General features: G+C 32.7%; 1 protein-coding gene across 2 annotated transcripts in view; it reads left to right on the forward strand.

The window, feature by feature from the left end:
• Mycbp2 (MYC binding protein 2) overlaps positions 1-22,269 on the forward strand; it is a 234,775-nt gene that overhangs the window by 105,635 nt on the left and 106,871 nt on the right. For both annotated transcript variants that reach the window (XM_042685653.1, XM_042685654.1), the window contains exons 29-40: positions 132-215; positions 2,224-2,320; positions 5,759-5,951; positions 6,346-6,620; positions 8,353-8,574; positions 11,541-11,732; positions 12,998-13,204; positions 14,095-14,226; positions 15,747-15,925; positions 18,619-18,761; positions 20,027-20,127; positions 20,795-21,013. In XM_042685653.1, coding sequence (XP_042541587.1) covers positions 132-215; positions 2,224-2,320; positions 5,759-5,951; positions 6,346-6,620; positions 8,353-8,574; positions 11,541-11,732; positions 12,998-13,204; positions 14,095-14,226; positions 15,747-15,925; positions 18,619-18,761; positions 20,027-20,127; positions 20,795-21,013 — 2,044 coding nt within the window. The remainder of the gene's footprint in view (positions 1-131; positions 216-2,223; positions 2,321-5,758; positions 5,952-6,345; positions 6,621-8,352; positions 8,575-11,540; positions 11,733-12,997; positions 13,205-14,094; positions 14,227-15,746; positions 15,926-18,618; positions 18,762-20,026; positions 20,128-20,794; positions 21,014-22,269) is intronic.

The following is a 22,269-nucleotide window of genomic DNA, read 5'->3' on the forward strand; positions in this document are numbered from 1 at the left end:
CTTTTCTCTTTAAAAAATGAGTAGTTTTCATTGATTTAGGATTTGAAGACATGATTGCTAAATTTATTGTTTCTTTTCATGAATCTTAGATAATACCATTTTGGTATCATTGTTATTTTTTCTCTTTATAGAGTTGTTTTCCAGTTTAAGAGTTCAAAGAAATCAAATAATGGTACAGATGTTAATGCTGGTCAAATACCCCAATTATTATACAGGTATTTTAACATGTTTCTAGTTAATAGATGTTTTATATTTTATTATATTGAAGTATAATCATTTAAAATATATGACATAGTAAGAGATTTTACTGAAGCATCTAATAAAGTTAAATATATTGACATAAATGTAGCTAATTTCACAAAAATATTTAGCTCAGTTTGCATTTTGTAATTTAGTTTGTATCATGCTTATGTTATTTATCTGGTGATAGAATGAATTGGAAAATCCCTTATCATTGATGAATTTCTCACTTTATTGAAACATTGAAAAATAACTTCCTCATTTGATATTTATTACCTTTTAAACGTTATTTAGTATTTTTATCCGTTCACTGTAATTTAGACACACATATAGAGGCCTATGCAAGTATGTGTGTATGCCTACTTCTTGACTATTACAATATTAGAATAAAGAATTCAAATGCATATAAACTTATTCTCAGTAGTGTAATTTTTTACTCTAAGTGATAAAAATCAGAAAAAAAGACCTATTTCCTTATCTTCCTTTCCAGTAATCACTAAAAGAACCTGAAAGTTAAAAACCTCAGTTTTCCCAAGAAAGAATTTTTAAAATGTAACCTATTACTGTTTTTGTTTATAACGTGTAGTATTATGAACATAACAAGTTTTGTTGTGCTACTTATAGGAACTATTGATGAATAACTTTTTAAAAATAACTTTTTAATAGCAGCATTAGTAGAGTATGTAACTTTTATGCTTTTATATTTTTATATTTTTTATATTTTTAACTTTACTAGCTATACATCTGACAAAAGCCCAAAATCCAAATTATACAAGGTGCTCAAGAAACTAACCCCCTTTCCCCCAATAAACTGATCAATAAATGGCAAAGGAACTAAAAGAAACTTCTCATAAGAAAAATTAAGATTGGCCAATAAACACATGAGGAAATATTCAACATCCCTGGCCATAAAGGAAATGCAAATCAAAACAACATTGAGATTCTATCTCACCCCAGTCAAATTAGTCAACCTCCAGAATTTGAACAATAGCAAATATTAAAGGAACCCTGTTGCATTGTTGGTGGGAATGTATACTAGTACAAACACTTTGGATGGTGGTTTGGAGATTCCTAAAAAAAAACCCCAAAAAACCCTAAACATAAAACTATCCTATGATCCAGTATCTCTCTTAGGCATCTACTTAGAACATTACAAGCCAGGATATGGTAAAGACACTTGTACATCTTGTTCAGTGCTGCACTATATGCATTATTCACAGTAGACAAGTTATGAAAATAGCCTAGATGCCCTACAATAGATGAGTGGATCAGAAAATGTACTATATACAATACCATTGTACTCGTCCATCAGAAGAATGTTATGTCATTTTCAGAGAAATGGATGGATCTAGAACAAATCATGTTAAGTGCAGTAAGCCAAGTTCCAAAAGACAGAGGGCACATATTTTCTGACATATGTAGAAGATAGGTCTAAACTTCATCTAAACATGATAAATTATATAGAGCTTTATGCGTTTACATACGAAGGGGAGGAATCCAACGTTGTAACTTACTCCTCTTAGCATTTAAACGAATTCCAAGAAATAGAAAAATGTTTTTGGTTGTTCTTTTGTTTTTTGTCCTTTTTTCTTTGGCGGGGAGTGAGTAAAGGGTGGGACAAAGAAATGGAAGACAGAAGGATAAGCAAATACAGTCACTGTATTCCATGTATTCTATGTAAAAAAATAAACTGACTTGTAGGTAGGGATGGGAAGTAGAAAATGGGGGAAAGTGAAGGAAGGTGTGCTGTACTCACAACCTGACTTACAAAATTGTAACCTTTTTGCACAACTCTTTAAAAATAACAAAAATTATACAGAAAGCATTCATGTGATAAAAACTTTGTATAGCATTGGAAAATGTTTAAGAAAAGATTCATATTGGCATTTTACCAGACAAAAGTTGTAATCATTTCATTATTACCAAATGTATATGTCATTAGTGTCTTCATCATAACTTTATATGCCTATCTATTGCCTTCAGACTTCCCACCAGTGATGGCAGTGCTTCCAAAGGCAAACAACAAACCAGTGAGCCTGTACACATTTTAAAGAGATCTTTTGCAAGAACTGTCTCAGTGGTAAGCAATTAAAAAATTTTCAGATCTGTTCAATTCTGAGTGTCAGTCTAACAGTTTCTCATCAGAGCTTTATAAACTCAGGTACGCTTTTATACTACTATTTGTATTATAGACAATGATAATGTGTACTTAAGTAATGTAAATTGGAAGTTTCGATTATGGTTTTAACATGCTAAACTATCTAAATATAAAATAACAGGTAGATTTTCTAGTATGCATATGCAGAAGGCATTAGAAAAATGAAGGACTAGTACAAGATGTAATTGTTACTGTAATTGTTAGGAAACTAAGGAGAGTTGTGTATGTGAGAACATGCTGAACTATTGGTCCTCTCCATTATATAAAGATGCACAGTGCTATTTAGGTTATAAGTGCAGAACTGTGATGTAACTGACCAGTAAGTCTGAGCTAATTGCTCTTTCATGTACATTCTTATGTAATTTATCTAAGTTATATTGTCATTATTATGAATTTCTAATAAAATAAGTCATCTAAAATGCTTTTGAACTGTAAGGCAGGCACTACATGAATATGTAGCTAGTAGACTCCCATGTTGGTTAAATGGAATTTTTTCACCAATCCTCCCACTTTTATATAGGCAGTTTGCTTCTAGCCCTGCTTGTTGCTGTTTATTTGGACATGAAGTATAGTGAACTTTTTTTTTTTTGCCAATACTGGCCTTGAACTGTAATACTCCATATGTCAGCCTCTATGATTATTGAATTGGAGCCACCACTGCTCAGCTTTTTTCACTCTTAAAATTTAAATCATAGAATTAATATATGTGACTTATAGAAATGGGATAAAGTAAAGATAGAGCTATACTCACAATGGTAAAAGATTTTCCCTCTAATTTCTATTTTTTCTTACCACTATACCGACCTAGTACATGTATACTTTTATATATACAGAGGTTATGTATGTATTTATACAGCATGTTAGACCACATTTATTTTTATAACAGTTTTTATCTTTAAACTTTTCCTGGACATACAGCTTTCTCCGTTAGTACTTTTGACTCGATCTTTGTTTACATGTGATCCTGTAATCATATTATTTTTCAGTTTTTCCTTTCACACAAGTTTATTTTTCATTTTCTTATTCTTTTTTTTATAAGAACGTCATTAAATTACCGATAATTCTAAAACTGTGTCCATTTAAAATTAGATTTAACTTTGTCAAAATGACTTTCCAAAAGAGCTATGGTAATTTTCACACTATTCTTTGAATAATATACTCCTTGATACCTTTGTTCAATTTTAGTATGATTTAAATATCTTTTCATGTAAATAAGAATTTTTTTGTATTCTTTTAAGTACCTTTTTTCTGTTCTTACTAATTTGTTTGTATTTATACCCAAATGGCTTTAAGGTTATTAGGTAATTATAACTTTTCATATAAGAAACTTACACTGTCATTTCTTTAATTCGTTTTCTTTCTTTTTTGTGTGTTATTGAGGCTTGAACTCAAGACCGTGGGCTTATTATGTAGATGATCTACCACTTGAGATATGCTCCTATCCCTATTTTCTTTTTAGTTTATTTTTCACATAGGGTCTTGCTTTTGTCCAGGCCAGTCTAGGACCTTGATCCCCTTTTCTATGCCTCTCACAGAGCAGAAATTACAGGCATGTGTCCTTATTTCCAGCTAACTTTTTGCCAGCTAACTTTTTGCCCATGCTGGCCTTAAATCATCCTTCAAATCTCTGCCTCCTGAGCTGCTAAGATTAGAGAAATGAGCCACCATGTCTGACTATAAATTATCTATTTGATTTACTGTTACCAGAAGTCTGTGATTTAATGGAAATGAGTGAACAAAGTTCTCTGCTTTGAGATTTAGATTCATACAGTATCTATAATAATGTAAGTAGGATAAAACCTTCAGGCTAACTAGAATTGTGAGAAAAGTTCACCTCTAAACTCACATTGTAGCATTAAGTAAACCTAAATACGATTTTCTTTAGTATTTTTTCTTTTTTCTTTTCTAGGTTCTTTTCTTTCTTTCTTTCCTTCCTTCCTTCTTTCCTTCCTTTCTTTCCTTCTTTCTTTTCTTTCTTATTGTAAAGATACTGTACAGAGGGGTTACAGTTACATGAGTAAGGTAAATGAGTACATTTCCTGTTGAGCATTGTTATCCCCTCCTTTGTTTTTCCCCTACTATCCCTTCCCTCCCCATCTCCCCAACTCCTCCACCTCCCCCCAAGTTGTAAAGTTCATTTTCAACATAGTGCCTTCTACATCTCATTGTTACAATGGGTCAACCTGTATCTTGTTTCAGCATTTTATTTCCATTCCCCTCCCCAAATTAGAAAAATGTATATACAAGATGCAGGGCACCAAATTCTTCAGTATTTTCTACATGATTTTTGTCTACTATTAATTTGCTTGTCCAAAATTGGCTATATTTTCTATTATAAATTTTGATATGTAGACATGAAACAACTTATTTGATACTGTCACTGATGCTAATACTAAAATATTTCTGTTTTAATCATTTTGCTATACTGACTAAATAGAGTTTAATTTTCCTTTCAAATAAATTTGCATTTGTAAGTGTCTCTTTTCTTAAAAATGTCCTGGTGTACATGATAAGTTAGAAGACTGGTGGCAAGAAAACTATCTTTGCCACTGTTGTTTTTAATGTATTATGTGATTTTTTTTTGTTTCTTCCCCCATGGTATAACCCCTATTTTTACTGTATTTGATTCTGGTGCCCTGCATCTTGTATATACATTTTTCTAATTTGGGGAGGGGAAGGGAATTCACAAAATGCTGAAAACAAGGATACAGGCTGACCCATTGTAACAATGAGATGTAAAAGACACTGTGTTGAAAAAAATCTTTACAACTTGGGGGGGGTGGAGGGAGGAGTTGGGGAGGTGGGAATGGAAGGGTTGGTAAAAAACAAAGGAGGGGATAACAATGCTCCTTACTCATGTAACTGTAACCCCTCTGTACAGTATCTTTACAATAAAAAAATTTAAAAAATCTTTTAAGAAGGTAAATTTTGGCTAGGTGCTGGTATCTTACTTTGTAATCCAGGCTACCCAGGAGGCTGAGATCTGAGGATCATGGTTCAAAGTTAGCTGGGGCAGGAAAGTCTGTGAGACAAAGACAGAAATGGTGCTGTGACTCAAGTGATAGAGCACTAATCTTGAGCACAGACAGGCTCAGGGACAGAGCCCAGGCCCTGAGTTCAAGCCCCAAGACTGGCAATAAACAGACAAACAAATAGATAAATAAAAAAAAGGTCAGTGTTGAAGAACATTGTTTTTGTAAATGCCAACCTCTATTCTTAATGGTAACTTAGTAAATGAACTTTAAGACTATCCATTATTTGGGCTATAAAAATTCTTGATGTAAAGTGATTCATTTGGCTCTATTGTATGTATGTTGTCATTTGAACTCAGTATTGTCTTATTTTTCTCTTCTGTATTAGGAGTGTTTTGAATCATTGCTGAGTATTCTTCACTGGAGCTGGACCACGTTAGTCTTAGGGGTTGAAGAACTTAGAGGATTAAAAGGATTCCAATTCACAGCTACACTTCTAGATTTAGAGAGACTGCGCTTTGTGGGTACCTGTTGTCTGAGGTTATTGCGTGTCTATACCTGTGAAATTTACCCAGTATCAGGTATGATGAATTTTTAAAATTCCTTTAGAACAAAACATTTGATACATTGAGAAAGTTTAAATACAGATAACAAAGAGTTTAATTAAAATCCAGCCAATGCCTCTGAGCCACCTTGCTGAGTATATTGTGTTAACAAATGTATTGTGTTAAACAAATTCTGCCTAGAAGAAATGTTTTCAGAAAGTAATTTGGACTAAATTCCTGAATCACTTTTTTTTTCGTTTGGATTTTTAAAAGAAATAATTCTGGTACACATCTTAAAATTATGTTATTTGTAGATTATGAGTTTTTGTGATTTTAGCTGTGTAGTAAATTGCTGATTTATATAGATAGTTTTCATACATACATAATATTTTACTTAGCATTTTCTTTTTTCCACCTTTTTCTCTTAAAGCTGCAGGAAAAGCAGTTGTAGAAGAAACAAGCAAACTAGCAGATTGTATTGGAAAAACTAGAACTTTGTTAAGAAAAATCTTGTCAGAAGGAGTTGATCACTGCATGGTGAAGTTGGATAATGACCCTCAAGGATATCTTAGCCAACCCCTGAGTCTCCTTGAAGCTGTTCTTCAAGAGTGTCATAATACCTTTACTGCCTGCTTTCATTCCTTCTACCCAACTCCTGCGTTACAATGGGCTTGCCTTTGTGATCTGCTGAATTGTTTGGATCAGGTAATTTAAGGTTGTCAAGTGTTTGCTGAGAGACCAATATAATAGTTAATCGTTTTCACAAGAAATATTGCAGTTACATCTCTTTAACCTTCAAGAGATCAGTTAAGAAACTTGGTATGTATGCCATATGATCTGACTCTAAAAGTTTATTTTCTGTTTTGTTATATTTTAGTTATAACTGACAGAGCATAGAGCTCCTGATTTGCGCTTTGAACCTATAGGTCTGTGTGAGACAGAAAGGGGGACAATATAGTAGTTTGTGAGAACAAGGAGAGCAGACCCTGGACCTTGATGCCTCCACTTCTGCAAGAACAGAAAGGAGGGACGTGGGAGGGAATCATTACCAAACAAAATCTACAAATAATTTAGCATGACCAAGTGGGGTCTATTTTAGGAAGTACAAGTTAATTTAACTTTCAAAAATCAGAATTTGCCACATTTTTACTGAATAAAGAGCAATTTGATCTTCTTAATTGAGAAAAAAATTGACAATTGTTATATGATGATTAAAAGTTAGCAAATGTAACAAACTAATATATAATGAAATTTCATCAGTATGATAAAGAATGTTTATTTAAAAAATCTTCAACCAGGGGCCAGTGGCTCCTGCCTGTAATCCCAGCCATTCAGGAGGCTGAGATCTTAGGATTGTGGTTTGAATCCATCCCAGGCAGAACAGTCCCCATGGGACTTATCTTCAATTAACCACTCAAAACCCAGAAGTGGTACTGTGGCTCAAGTGGTAGAGGCTCTAGGATAGCCTAAACCCTGAGTTCAAACCCCACATTCAACCAAAAGAAAAAATAAATCTTCAGCTACCATGCTACTACCTAATGTTGAAATATTGACTATAACTCTGGAAAGAGAGAATGTGCTCTCACCACTTCAATTTAGCATTTTACTAGAAATTCTAGCTTTACCTCAGTAAGCCACTCCCTCCAATTCATTGTCACTACCAAGCTATCCCAGACAACATTAGATCCATGTACCAGAATAGTGTGTTTTGCTACTTGATTTTCTGGGGTGAGATTATTTCCTTCATTAGTGTATAACTTAATTTTGCTCTTATTCTCAGCCTTGCCAGCCTGATAAGATTATTTTCTTCCTTGGCTACTATAGACTGGTTTTAGCAGCTTTGATTCCCCATATTGAATGTTGCTCTGCATTTAATGATTAACTTTGTAATGCAGATATTTGAACTATGTTATATATCTATATATATCTATATGTATATGATTTCTATGAATTAGAAAAAATTTTAAGTATTTTGTTGTAAAATATGTAAGTGCTACTACATACTACTTTTTGTAAGAAAATTCTTGAATGTTGGTAGCATGCTTTTACTTTCATGAAATGTTATAGCGTAGAATTACAGTTTTCATCATTTATTATTTGAGAAATAAAGGTTATAGTGTTTCCTGGAAGTCACCTTTTGATCTCTCTCACTGAAAATAGTGCCAGAAGAGGATTGTGCAAAAGCTTTTCATTTATTGGAAGACTGGAATCTGATTTTTATTGATGATACTTCTATTTACTCATTTTCATTGTGTAGTTATTAAGTAAAACACAATCCCATAATTATATTTTAAAGTATTGGTGTAATTCTTTCTACAACAAAACAATTTTAGTGAGTGCTAAGATAATTTTTTTAACTTTTTTATGTATCCAAAATTTTGGATTATATTTATACAGTATTTCTTGGTGGTGGGGTATCTTGCTTTGGTTTTCAAAGGATATCCAGGAAGCGAACTTCAAGACATCAAGTAGCCGACTCCTTGCAGCTGTGATGTCAGCTCTGTGTCACACTTCTGTTAAGCTGACTTCTATTTTCCCTATTGCATATGATGGAGAAGTACTGCTGAGATCTGTTGTTAAGCAAGTTAGTACAGAGAACGACTCAACACTAGTTCATCGTTTTCCTCTTTTGGTGGCACATATGGAAAAGCTTAGCCAGGTAAGTTTTTCTTAAAATCTATCTAAACTGAATTTATATCTCTAAGATGAAAGAAATGGAGAACTTTAGAAAAAGTGTAAAGTAAGCAGAGCTAAAACAACAGACATAGATAACATTCTTCAATAATTGCTTCTGGTTTATTAGAAAGATCTACATGGAAAACTAACTAACATGAAACCATATATACTTACTACTTAGTTGATAAGAACTTATCTGAAAGTGAAAGTGAAAAAAGTAGAAAATAGTGATTATAATTATTGTACAGTAACAATTTATGTTGCAAGAAGAAAAATGTGAAAAAAATTTCAATGACATAAAAGCCAAAAGTGATAATGACACAATGGGAAGAAAATTCAGAGAGTAAACATAATATCTTTGTAGAAATAATAAAAAATAATATTAACATGGAAAACATTTTGGCCTTTAGTTAGTAATAAAATATTAATGAAACGGATATCAAAGCATTTCTAGAAAATTATGAAAAATTAATTTTTCCTTGTAAGTTTCTATGTGATAAGACTATAAAAATGCAGCCTGACTATAAAAAAATACAGCCTGAGCAATTTCTTGGGTGTTCTTAAGAGTGAACATGATAATTTTAATCATTTGACTTCATTATTTTCTAGGATTTACCTTGGGCTACTTACTGGAACTCTTTTCTAAAATTCTAATAGCTAGTGTGTGCTGTTTTGGATTTCTATGAATCATATCAACAGACTATTAACATGATATTTTTGGGGAACCTTCTTATAATCTTGGCAGCTACTAATTAGAAATTAAAAAGGTGTAAATAAAAATAAACATGCCAATACTTTTTTTCCTTTATCTTCCTTCATACCCAGTAAAGCAGCACAGAATTCTTTATTGTAGAGTATAAATGGGGACTGACAGTTATCAAAATCTAACATATTTCTATTCTAGACAAAGGAAAGATATGAGGTAAAATAATTGGAGTTTCAGTTAATCAATAACTGATTATTTTATATCCAAATAAACTATATATATTAGAATTTAATCAAAATGGTATAGGGATCTTATTCAAATGCTAATAGAAATAATTTAAATTTGAGAGATTATTTCAAAGTGATTTTTGTTTGTTTGTTTGAGCCAAAGATTATATGTTAGGAATAAGAGTGTCCTACAACAATGCTCACAATGATATGAATGAAAATTGAAATAGAAAACTTCCAAATGAATTGAAAGTGTATTTTTTGGTTTTTTCATATACTCTAATTTGGTAGTATATCTATTTATGATACTATGCATGTTACATTCAGATTATATTTACTTATGACACATATTTTGTTTTTTGTTTTGTTTTTGCCCATTCTGAGGCTTAAACTCTGGGTCTGAGCCCTGTTCCTGAGCTTCTTTTGCTCAGGGTTAGCACTCTACCACTTGAGCCACAGTGCCACTTCTGACTTTTCTGTGATTTAATTGGAGATAAGAGTTTCACAGGATTTCCTGTGTGGGCTAATTTCAAACCTCAGTCTTCAGATCTCCTGAGTAGCTAGAACTATAGGCATAAAACACCAATTCCTGGCTTAAAAGTGTGTTATTTATATAAATGATTTGCCTTCATAACAGACTGGCTTAACTTTGAGGTCCCTTTTTATCCAGAATTTTTTTTTGATTTCCTGAAGTCTGTACTGTATATTATAAAGCAATAAGGAATGTAATTGTTGTGGTAAAACTTTCCCAGAGGGCAAAACAATGTTTTTTGTTGTTGTTGTTTTGAGCTATTGTAAGTAATACCTTTAATTTCATACTCAAATTGGTTGTTAACTTTCCTTTTATTTTTTTTTTAGAGAAAGTGAAAAGGTTTATTGGTTATTGTGGCCTCCTAATAAAATTGAGTGCATTTATTCTGTGTCTTCTGTGAGTTTATATAGATATACATATGTATGTATATATGTATAGATATCGTAAAGGTGGTAAAGAAGTTCTGTGTGGCCATGAACTAAATTAATATTTTCCAGTATTCTGAAAAATACTTTTTGTTTTAACATAGACTTATATTTTCTTATAATTTTTTATTGGCATAGATTGAATATATTTTCTCAGAAATTGAATACAATAATAATTGTAAAAGCTGCCTTGGATTATGTATATGTACAATAGAATTTAGTGCTGGTTGCTTATGCCTGTAATCCTAGCTACTCAGGAGGCTGAGATATCATGATAGTGGACAGGAAAGTATGTGAGTTCTTATCTCCAGTTAACAACCAAAAAGCCAGAAGTGGAGGTGTAGTTCAAGTGGTAGAGCACTACTCTTAAGCAAAAAAGCTTAGCTTCAGTTCCCAGGCCCGAGGAGCAATGTGTGCGTGCACACACACACACACACACACACATATACACACACACAACATTTTAAATAAATGATTTTCATAGACTGTTTAGGATAGCTGTGTCTCTATACATATTTCAGAAATAATTAATTGAAGTATCCTATAGGAAAAAGAATTTAAATGGAAAGAGTAGTTTTACATCTGTGACACAAGATTATTACTGAGAAGACCAAAAATGAACTCAGTACTGGTAGTTGACCCCTGTAATCCTAGCCACTTAGGTGGCGTAGAGTTGAAAGATCTTGGTTCAAGCCAGGCTGGGAATAAAAATTTATAAGACTTCATATCTAAAAATAATAAGCCAAAGCCCAGCTCGAGGCTGGCTCAACCAATGGGTACCAGCTGAGCGATAAAGCAAGCAAAATAAGTACAAGGCTCTTGAGTTCAAGCCCCAGTATCCCTCCCTCCCTAAAGAAGAATAAAGACTCAAAGCTAATAAAAAAAAAAAAACAAACATCATGTTAAAAAATGGTACTATTAGATTACACAAGAGCCTAACAAAAAAGCCAGAATCTGGCTTTTAAGGGCTTAGGTAAAAAGAGAAAAATTTTCAACTGAATGCTCACATGAAGGAAAACAAAGCAATACTGTAACATTTTTTCTTCTCCTGTCATGAAGAGTGAAGAAAATATCTCAGGGATGACAAGTTTCCGTGAAGTTCTAGAGAAAATGCTGGTTATTGTTGTACTGCCAGTCAGGAACAGCCTGAGGAGAGAAAATGAGCTTTTCTCCTCCCACCTGGTCTCTAACACGTGTGGATTGTTGGCCAGCATCGTCAGTGAACTGACAGCATCTGCCTTGGGATCTGAGGTAATGAGTTATATTTTGAGATTAAGTAAGTAACACATGTTTAAATTTTGTTTCCTTTTTCGTATACTTTGGCATTTTAGAAACAAATTTCAAACTAGAATAGCAATAGCACTACACAGTTAAAAAATTTCCTTTGAATTCAACATTTTCTTGCCTCTTTGATACCCCTTGTCTGCTTCTTTATTATTAGAATCATTCTCATGTGTATTGTTCAGTGACAGCAAGTACATTCACCTTATATAACTGCTGTTCAAAGTTTTAAATGTATCAAATGTTATTGTTTGAGAAAATCCCTATGAAATAATTTTAAATGCCTTTATATATCTGTAAATTATTTTTCTTCAATATATAGTATATATGATATAGTATATATAGATTCATAGTGATATTTAGGTTTCAGAATTTCTGAATGGTCAACTGGAGAAAAATTTTAATGTTTTTCTCTGGAAAGAATTTCGTAGGTTTATTGGTTAGGTTAGACCTTGAACTAAGAGGCTGTTGACAACCTGGGCAGAAAATGTTTATTTTAAAATCTTCATTCAGTCTATAATATATCTTACTTCATATTAAACTCTTCTAATGAGTACTGAAGGATTATCCTCGGTGAACTTGGTTTTTTAATCAAAATGAATGATAAAAATTATAGGGCACCCAATATTATATAACCTTAAGAGTTAGCTACCAAAGTCCTGGTGTAGATTTCTATATTTCTTTGTCAGATCAGTTTCTAAATCTTGCTATATTCATAAATATCAGTCATTTCTTCTCTTTTATCATAAAAATGTCACTGTTTACCTTAGTGCTATTCAAACTTTGGAAACAGTCTCTATTCTGTAAATCTTAACTGGAAATTAATAGACCAGAAAGATGGTCTAGATGAAGAATGAAAGTGTGAATATATATCTTCAAACCTACCTGCAGAATTCTGGAACTCTGTGTAATATAGGTAGAAAACTGCTGGCCTGTAGAATGCTAAATTTTTGGTACCAAAATGAGTTGCTATTGCTATTAGTATGTTGCTACTGTGATAACATTTGGACCTTGTAAGTTAAATGTTTGACTGAGAAAATACTCTCATGGGATACTAATTTGTGACTTGGGAATGATCAAATCTTGCATTAATATGGGTTAATAGCCTAATAAAATACTTCTTTAGGAAGACGTAAACCCATTGTATTATTTTATCAGACTGGATAGTTTTGTTACAGATTTATTAGTAACACTCAAAAACAAACTACTCATGTGATTGTGTGTGTTTTTCATAGGTTGATGGGCTTAATTCTCTCCATTCTGTAAAAGCCAGTGCTAACCGATTCACCAAAACAAGCCAGGGAAGAAGTTGGAACACAGGGAATGGGTCCCCTGATGCAATCTGTTTTTCAGTAGACAAGCCTGGAATAGTTGTGGTTGGGTTCTCTGTTTATGGAGGAGGTGGGATTCATGAATATGAATTAGAGGTGTTGGTTGATGATGTAAGTATCATAGCATTCATTCTGCTATATGGGCTATATGTCAGAGCTGGTGGGTCCAGAGCAAGCTATACAACATTAAATTCAAAGAGTGAAAGGGAAAGATTTTAATTGTAATTGAAAACTAGAAAGTATATAGCTAAGCCTCTAATCATAAGTCTGAATACTTTCCTTTTTGCTGTTGTCATTTTTCATGAAATGAGGTTAGCGTTCAGGTGACTTATTAGCTCTGTTAGTGATAAAGCTGTTTTGTCAGAGTGCTAATGAATATTCTTAGTGAATATAACTTATTGATTGATTTAGGTATTATTAATATAGTCTCAAAATCAAAGTGTCTGGGTTTTATAGTTGTATTATAATAAGACAGTTACTATGTAAATTATTTTCTAATAAATAGCGATCTATCTGTAACTTGATATTTTGAGCAATTAATTTGAACTAATTCTCTAATTCATTAAGCTCTGTAAGTACTCTTCTTATGAGGAGTTATAATAGTTTAAGACCTCATGTGCTAATCTCTTCAGGAAATAGGAGAAAATGAACAGTTTAAAGTACCTGGAATTTTTCTTTAATGTATATGGGGAAATATTAATGATAAATTTCATATACAAGAAAGTTAACTGCTAGCTAGGCATAGTGGTAAGCCTAGCTATTTGGGAAACAAGGCAGGAGGAAGGAAGGCAAAAAGAGGGGTAAAAAAAGTAGGGAGGGGAAAGGAGGGTAGAGGAAAAGGATACCCTAGGTTAAATTTCTAGCACTTAAGAAAAAAGGAGGGAGGAAAAGAGGGAGACAGGAAAGAAGTAGAGATAGAAACTGCTTTAAAAAGCGAAGTCAAGATTGTTCATACAATAAAATTAAGAGTTTGGTGGCTTTTGTTTTGATGTCTTCATTAGAGTGAGCATGCAGGAGATTCCACTCATTCCCACAGGTGGACATCTCTAGAATTAGTCAAAGGAACTTACACAACAGATGATTCACCCAGTGACATAGCTGAAATCAGACTTGATAAAGTTGTTCCCTTAAAGGTAATTTTTAAAAGTTTTGTTTCTTTTGTATACAAGAGATACTATGTACTTCAAAATACTGAGAAGTATTCCATGAATTTTCATAGTTACATAGGGCTTTTCCTAGATTATTATTTATGTGTTTTTTCACATATTTATGGAGTTACTTATTATGGGACAATATTCCTGAAGCACTATATTATACTCTATTTTTGCATAATATCTGTTAATGTCTGATATAGTAGGAAGAATTGTTTGGTCAAACTTAGGTCAAGTAACTCTAGTGTCAGAAACCTGTTCTGATACATGTCCTCTTTAACACACTAGGAAGTTATTATTTTACCATTTTGAGCCTTATCTATACACCGGGAAATAACTGCATTGTAATTTCATGACAATTAAATTAAATAATACAAATGAAGCTCAGCTGCCTCTGTTTCTAACACAATATGGAAATAAGAAGAATGAACCTTTATCCTTCTTATTCTTATTGTGGGAAATGCCTTAAAGAGTTCTTAACAGTATTAATTATTAAAGTTAATAGTTTGTAAAACTTAATAATTAAAAAATTAGCAATATAGAGAAATTTTACCAAATTGAAATAATTATTAAGGGAAAGTAACATCATTATTATGGTTATTAAATGTTTTGTTAAAAAAAGAATTTTAGATAAAGTAGGCTCATCAGTGACTTTACAAGGCTACAAAGGTTTTATTATGAAAATGAAATCATAGATCATAATTCCTGAGTGTCTGTAGCTTAATGTATTATGTATAAGGAATCATACTCAAGAGAACTATTTTCTTTTTTCTTTAATTTTTTAAATTCCAGAGATTATTGTAATAAATATTATTTTGTATGACCAGATGAGAATTATTTTCTTATGGATATTTCCTTCCTGTTTATCAACCTTTCCATTTTTATCTCTGACTGAATGTCTCACCAATAAAAAATGTAATGGATTCATAAATTTTTAATATTTAAAATTATTTCACAAGACAAGTGCTGGTGGCTTATACCTATAATCCTAGCTTCTCAGGAAGCTGAGAATCAAACTCATCCTGGGCAGAAAAGGCTGTGAATAGCTGGAAGTGGTGCTCAACTGGTAGAGTGCTAGCCTTGAATAAAAGGAGTTTTGAACAATGCCAAGGCCAAAATTTATGGCCCAGGACTAGCAGAAAAAAAAAAATATATAGTAAAATTGCTTCAAGTTCTAAATTCATGAAGGAAAAGTATTAGTTTATATTCTTAAAATCTTTTCTATGGTTGATTTTGTAACAGTGGACAGAAGCTAGATATACTAGTATTCAAATTCTATTTCCCTACTAGCCAATTATTTCTTTAAGGATTAATATAATTAAGCCATATATTTAAATAGTATTTATCATATTTGATTCATTGAAAACTCAATAATATCTATAAATAGAACAAAGAGTTCAATATAATTGCCCAGTTTTACTTATAGAATTCTTTTTATCTCCTGTACATTACAAATAAATATAAACATCTGTTTACATCTGTTTTACATCTTTCTCTTAAAGGAAAGTATTAAATATGCTGTGCGCTTGAGGAACTATGGAAGCCGTACAGCCAATGGCGATGGAGGAATGACCACAGTTCAGTGCCCTGATGGTGTGACCTTTACATTCAGCACATGCAGCTTGAGCAGTAATGGCACAAACCAAACTAGAGGACAGATTCCACAGATACTCTACTATAGGTAGGTGCATCTACAGAGAGATATGGTAAAATATTCTAAAGTCCTGTAACATACAATATAATACCAAGGTAAAAATTACTGACTGGATAGTTGAAATTAAGTTATATGCTTTTTCTTCCTGGCACATATCTGTGCTAATTCTAATTAAAAAGCTTTAATTTAAAATGCAAAATTAGTGTTCAATGTAGAGATAAATACTTTAAATTTTTTGTTATTATTCCTTTAATACTATTAAAATTTTGTAGACTGGATGTATGTGCTATGTATTATCACTTTATAATTTTTTTATATACTATCCCAGCTTAAAATGGAACTTACTTCTTTTTATAAATACCTAAAATGAATGATCCGATCAGTTGTTCTAGGATGAGAGTGTTGCTTTGATCCTGTTTATAGAATACTTCTGTAAATATTTATCAATCTTATGTCTGGTCCAGCAAGTCCCAGGTACCCTAGAACATAAAATTATATTGTTCTTACAATATTTTAACAAAAACCATTCAACATGTAAACAAGCAAAAGACTGATAACAATCCTTGGGTTAAAAAGCCTTTAAAATGCATTTTTCACTGTGGTTTTTGTTTTTGTTTTGTGTCCAAACTGGTGATAGAACTCAGAGTCTGGGTGATATCCCTGAGCAATTTTGCATTCTACCTCTTGAGCCAAAGCTCCACTTCCAGCTTTCTTTCTGGTTAATTAGTAATAAGAATTTCATGGACTTTTTCTGCCCAGTCTGGGTTCAAATAACAATCATCGGATCTAAGCCTCTTGAGGAGTTAGGGTTACAAGTATGAGCCACCAGTTGGCTGGCTGGCTGAATTTTTGTTATATAACTTAATTAGAGCTTTAGATAACAACAAATATCATTTACCACACTTAACCATAGTCTCACTTAGCATCAAATGCACACCACTTTTAGAGGCTTGCTACTTTCTGTTTTCTTACTAAACAATCTGGGGCACGCTGCCTAGATAGTTAATAAAAAATACCCTAAATATTTTCCTTTTCTTTTCCAAATGAATTAAAATACTCATAGCAGGCAGCAAATAAGCTATATAGCACAATGTTGTTGAAGTATGTAAGATGTCTAGTTCTTGTAAACCAATAATGAAAACAAAATTTATTACATAATAGATTTTTCTTTTATCAATTAAAAGTTGTTACATGCACAAAAGAAGAATTTTACATTTCAGTAGGCCAGACAGCTGCTAAGTGTATATATAGCCAGGTGCTGGTGGTTCATACCTATAATCCTAGCTATTCAAGAGGCTGAGATCTGAGGATCCTGGCAGAAAAGTACGTGAAACTCTTATCTCAGATAACCAACAAAAAAAGCAGAAGTGGAGTTGTGACTCAAGCAGAAATATCTATGCAAGGACATGATGGCCTGAGTTCAAGCCTCAGTACTGGCACACAGAGTATGCTGGCATGCACACAAAAAAGAGTGTACCACCCAAACTTTAGATATTTTGTGTTCACCAAGAAACTTTAAATACCTTAAGCTTTATATTTAAAAATTAAGTTAAAGATGATTAAAGTCTTTTAGCTTCAAACATCATTATAATGTTTCCCAAGGTCACATCTATAGCCTTTCTGTCCCCTGAGATGTAGACTAAGTACATAAGTCCATCTTTAACATCTTTATTCATATGATACTAATAGTGATAATGCTGGTTGTTATGTACTAGTTAAGTTGTGTGCTAGGCTGGGTTCTAGTACTGTGCCTGTGGTTGCCTTGCCTAGTCATGAGGAAGGCCCTGTTCCTATGCCTACTTCACAAAACAGGAATCTGAGGTACTATTTAAACATCTTGCCCAAATCATACTTAGGGTAAATTATTGTACAGAGATTCGTAGGCAGGAAGTTGGATTCTAGATGACACTCTAGGATCAACAAGCCATATAATCCTATTTAACAATATTTTCTGTAGTTGACTCACATACATATTTTAGGGTAAACACATTTATAGTACTCTTCTCCTATCAAGTTACAACCAAACATGTTCTCGTTCTTGATGTTTCTTTTCCCCTCACATTCTACGTCTAATTTATCAAAAAACCTGACAATTATACTTTCAACATTTTAATGTCTTCCTATACCTCTCTCCTTTCTTGTCCTTTGTAGTCACTTCTCCCCAGGCAGCCACAGTTCTGCTGAAAATACAAATATTTTTCACATTCTGTCTCATGCCCCATGACCTTCTCTTTGTATACAGGTATGAAGTATAATGCTTTGGGGCCTGTATTTCACAGGGTCTGATCCCTGTTTTACGTTCTAACTCATCCACCTTCACCTTTTCTTCTTTCATTATAGCAATACTTGTCTTCATTCTCCTCCTTGACCTCACTATTCTTTTTCCTTTGTCCTGGTACTTTTCTCTAAGACCTTTTATCGGTCATTTTTATTGTTGTTGTTGAAATGTTGATAAACATTTATTAAATGTTTATCAAAGAGGAACTTAAAGTAGCATCTTCTGATACCAAAGCTTTGTTTTCCTTAAAGGCCCTTCTCAATTTGTGAAGCTAAATAATTACTGACAACTATAAATGAGAGGCTTACTTATTAAACTTAACAATAGAATAAAGTTCAGAATCATATACAGATTCTACTGCAAGATCTCCTTTATGATTTCTATGATGAGATAATGTTTCGCTTACCATTGTCAACTACTCTTATCTTTCCTCATGTTACAGGAGTGAATTTGATGGAGATTTACAATCCCAGCTTCTGAGTAAAGCCAATGAAGAAGATAAAAATTGTAGCAGAGCTCTCTCTGTGGTTAGCACTGTTGTTCGAGCTGCTAAGGACCTGTTGCACAGAGCTCTTGCTGTGGATGGTAAGACTGTCTTTTTTTATCCCCTCCACCCCAAATGTCATTCCTTGTGTGCAGTTACTGAATTGAAGGCATTTTATAGAATCCTGACTATTTTGGTTATCACAGAGTGATAAGCACATTAAATTTGGATCACTCATGCTCTTTGTACTCTAAAGTATAGATGATATCCTTATTTTCTTAATTAACCCCGTAAGAGAAAAATTTTGCCTTGATAAACCTACTCTTTTAAGTAGTAAAAAGGACTTTTCTTTTGATAATCTGTTTTCTTTAAGGTATCACCATTCACCAAAAGTTCTGTCAAATCTCTATTGAAATTCTATGAAATTCACTAGAACCGCACCAGCTTGTGTTCCCCTATTTGTTCTGTATTGCCTACCTCAGACTGCCATGGTTCGAGTGTGTGCTGTTTTCACATATAGATACTAGCCTTACAATCTCACTACTACTACTTTTCCCATATTTTCCATCTAGTTATGTAGTCATCAGAGTTATCAGTGTAAAAACATTCACTCATATACTCCACCCATTAATAACATTTGTTAAGCAAACTAGTTGTACATGGCAAGCCTGGTAAAAATAGGGAATGTTTGGTTGATCCCAGAGGTTTAGATTATGCTAAGAAACTTTCCTTCCCAACCTGTTATGATTCAGTAGCTGATCTATGAGTCAATATTTGGAAGGAATAATTGGCCTATAACATAAACATATTTAGAATCTACTCAACTTGTCTACCCAGCACCATGTTCATGAATCAGTGACTAAAATGTCTATTAGCAAAGTGATTTCCTTGGGAAAGTAGGAGCATAGCTCAAAATCAGCGAAGATTTTTGTAGTACTTTCTGTCTATAAGCATTTTTTACGTGCATTAAGTCATTAATCTTCGCAGCATTCTTTGAGGAAATATTATTACTCTTTCATTTTTGGTACCAGAGTAGTAGTTGAAAATCATGGCTATTACCCTAGTTTTCAGTACTGGCTCTATTAATTTAGAGGTACTTAATATACATTAAGCATTTGGGATAAGATATTTACACACTATATACCTTGGTTTTTCCAAGATTTTAGAGAATAATAAAAGTTTTAGTGGGGATAATGAAATTGTGAAGATTAATTGAGCTAACACATACAAGTGCTTAAAATAGTGCTAGATACTATATAAACAGTAATGTCAACCATAATTTTGCTTAAAGAGAATACAGGTTAGTATAGTATGTGTATGATACAGTGAAACTACCTTCTAACTATAGTTTTAATGCCTTTTTTAGCTGATGACATTCCAGAACTGCTCAGTTCTTCCAGTCTGTTTTCCATGCTGCTTCCCCTTATTATAGCCTACATAGGACCAGTAGCTGCTGCTATTCCCAAGGTGTGTAATTCTATAACTTTGCATCTTCTGTTAAATAGTCACAGTTTTACTTTGTATTCTTCCTATAAAAATATTTTAATCTCTGAGGTACGTATGTATATACATACATATTGACTTTACTTGAAGAATTTGGGAATGGGAAGTATATTTTAGAAATATATAAAGACTTAACTGACTTTTTTGTGTTTTTTGTAAATTTATGAGCCTAATATCAAATCTCCATAGCATTAGGAAAGATCTTATCTAGAAGAAATCATAATCTATTGATCCTGGAATTATTATTACATAAAACCTAATTTACCATAGATCTCAGGAAAGCAAAAAATGTTTAAAATTTTAGGCTAGGTTATTTTACTATAACATCTAAAATAAAAATCTCTTCTTGGTGGGGAGCAGTTCTGGGGTTTGAATGCATGGCTGTACCACTGGAGCCATGCTTCTAGTCCTGATTTTTGCTGGCTATTTTGGAGATGAAGCCTGCTATACTTTCTACTTGGTCTGGCTTTGCACTGTGATCCTTCAGGTCTCAGCGTCCTCAGTACTTAGGCTTGTAGATGTGATCCTCTGATAACCAATAAAATGAATAATAGGGTTAACAATAATTTATTGTTTAAAATGGTTTTCATATTTATTATCTCATTTAGTATTTTTTTTAAATATTTACTAGGTGGCTGTAGAAGTCTTTGGCCTTGTCCAACAATTGCTTCCTTCAGTTGCTATTTTGAATCAGAAGTATGCTCCCCCTGCATTTAATCCCAACCAGTCAACAGACAGCACCACAGGAAACCAGCCTGAGCAGGGTCTCTCAGCTTGTACAACCTCTAATCACTATGCTGTAATAGAGAGTGAGCACCCATACAAGCCTGCCTGTGTAATGCACTACAAGGTAAGTATCTTTCTTAATAAAAACTAGTTTAAAATTTGATCGGTTTTTTTGGTGATATCTAAAAGAATGCTTTCTTGTGTTCAGAAATATAACTTTTTGGCTGGGGATGTAGCTCAGATGGGTGCTTGAGAAGCATGCACATTGAGATTGATTTCCAACACTGAAAAATGAAAGAAAGAGCTACAGGCCTGTCTCGAGTGGTAGAAGGTCTGCCTACCAAGTAAAAAGCTCTAAAGTGTACATTCTATTATACTATCTGCATATTGTTTGACACTGTTATACAAAAGACTGCAGGAAAGAATTTTATACAAAAAACTACAGGAAAGAATTTTTACCTGAAAGAGTGTAGATTGGTAGGTTTATGAAAGTTCTTCTCAAATCTTTTTACAACTGTAGTGCAGCTAAACTCTGCTGTGTGTTATGACTAATATTTTGTCATGTCATATTTGCACTATAACCTCAGCTTTGAAAAGTGGCATACACAATATAGGGATTAAATAGTTTACCATGCTTAGTGCAAAAAAGTACTTTATAAATTTAATGCTATCCTTCTAGACTGTTTTAAAATCTTTACTTTCAAACAATATATGCAAATCAATGAGAAGTATTCATCTACTTCATCAGTACAAATACAAATTAACACATTGTTTCACTGTGAGATGGTCAACTTTTAAATGTACAACATATGTAAATGTATAAAAGTTGGTAGAAGACATGCCATTTATCCATCTCCCTAGGTTCAAGTCTTCTATTTCATTTACCCTCCAGCATATACTTCATTTATATATTTATATTTATATATATAGATACTTAAAATAATAATTCCTTAATATCACCAAATGTGTAAAATTTACTAGTTAAAATCAGAACACAGTATGCAGCATACATATCTTGTATCTTTTAAGTTGTTTTTAATTTCTAATCCCTCTTTTTGTTTCTTTGAATTTTGTTTTTGGAAATTTCATGTAGCTGTAGTTTTTAAAAGAGAAAATGCCTCATTGAATTTGTGCTGATGTCCTTCAAAAGAAAGACATGAGGTCACTTGAATTCCCTTTTGCATACATCTCGAATCATTGTGTTCATTGACACTGAACATATTGTTCTGGATGTGAAGGAGGAGGCTAGATAGGTGTTTTATCCTTTGATTATATCCCAACTAATATTTATAATTAAATATTGTGTTTTGAGGTAAATTAGAATTATCAATTACTGTATTTAAAGAAAGTTGAGATACTCTCTTTGATTATACACTATTT

The sequence above is a fragment of the Dipodomys spectabilis genome, unplaced genomic scaffold (genome assembly GCF_019054845.1).
Source record: "Dipodomys spectabilis isolate Male_0828 unplaced genomic scaffold, ASM1905484v1 ptg000095l, whole genome shotgun sequence".
Taxonomy (NCBI): Eukaryota; Metazoa; Chordata; class Mammalia; order Rodentia; family Heteromyidae; genus Dipodomys; species Dipodomys spectabilis.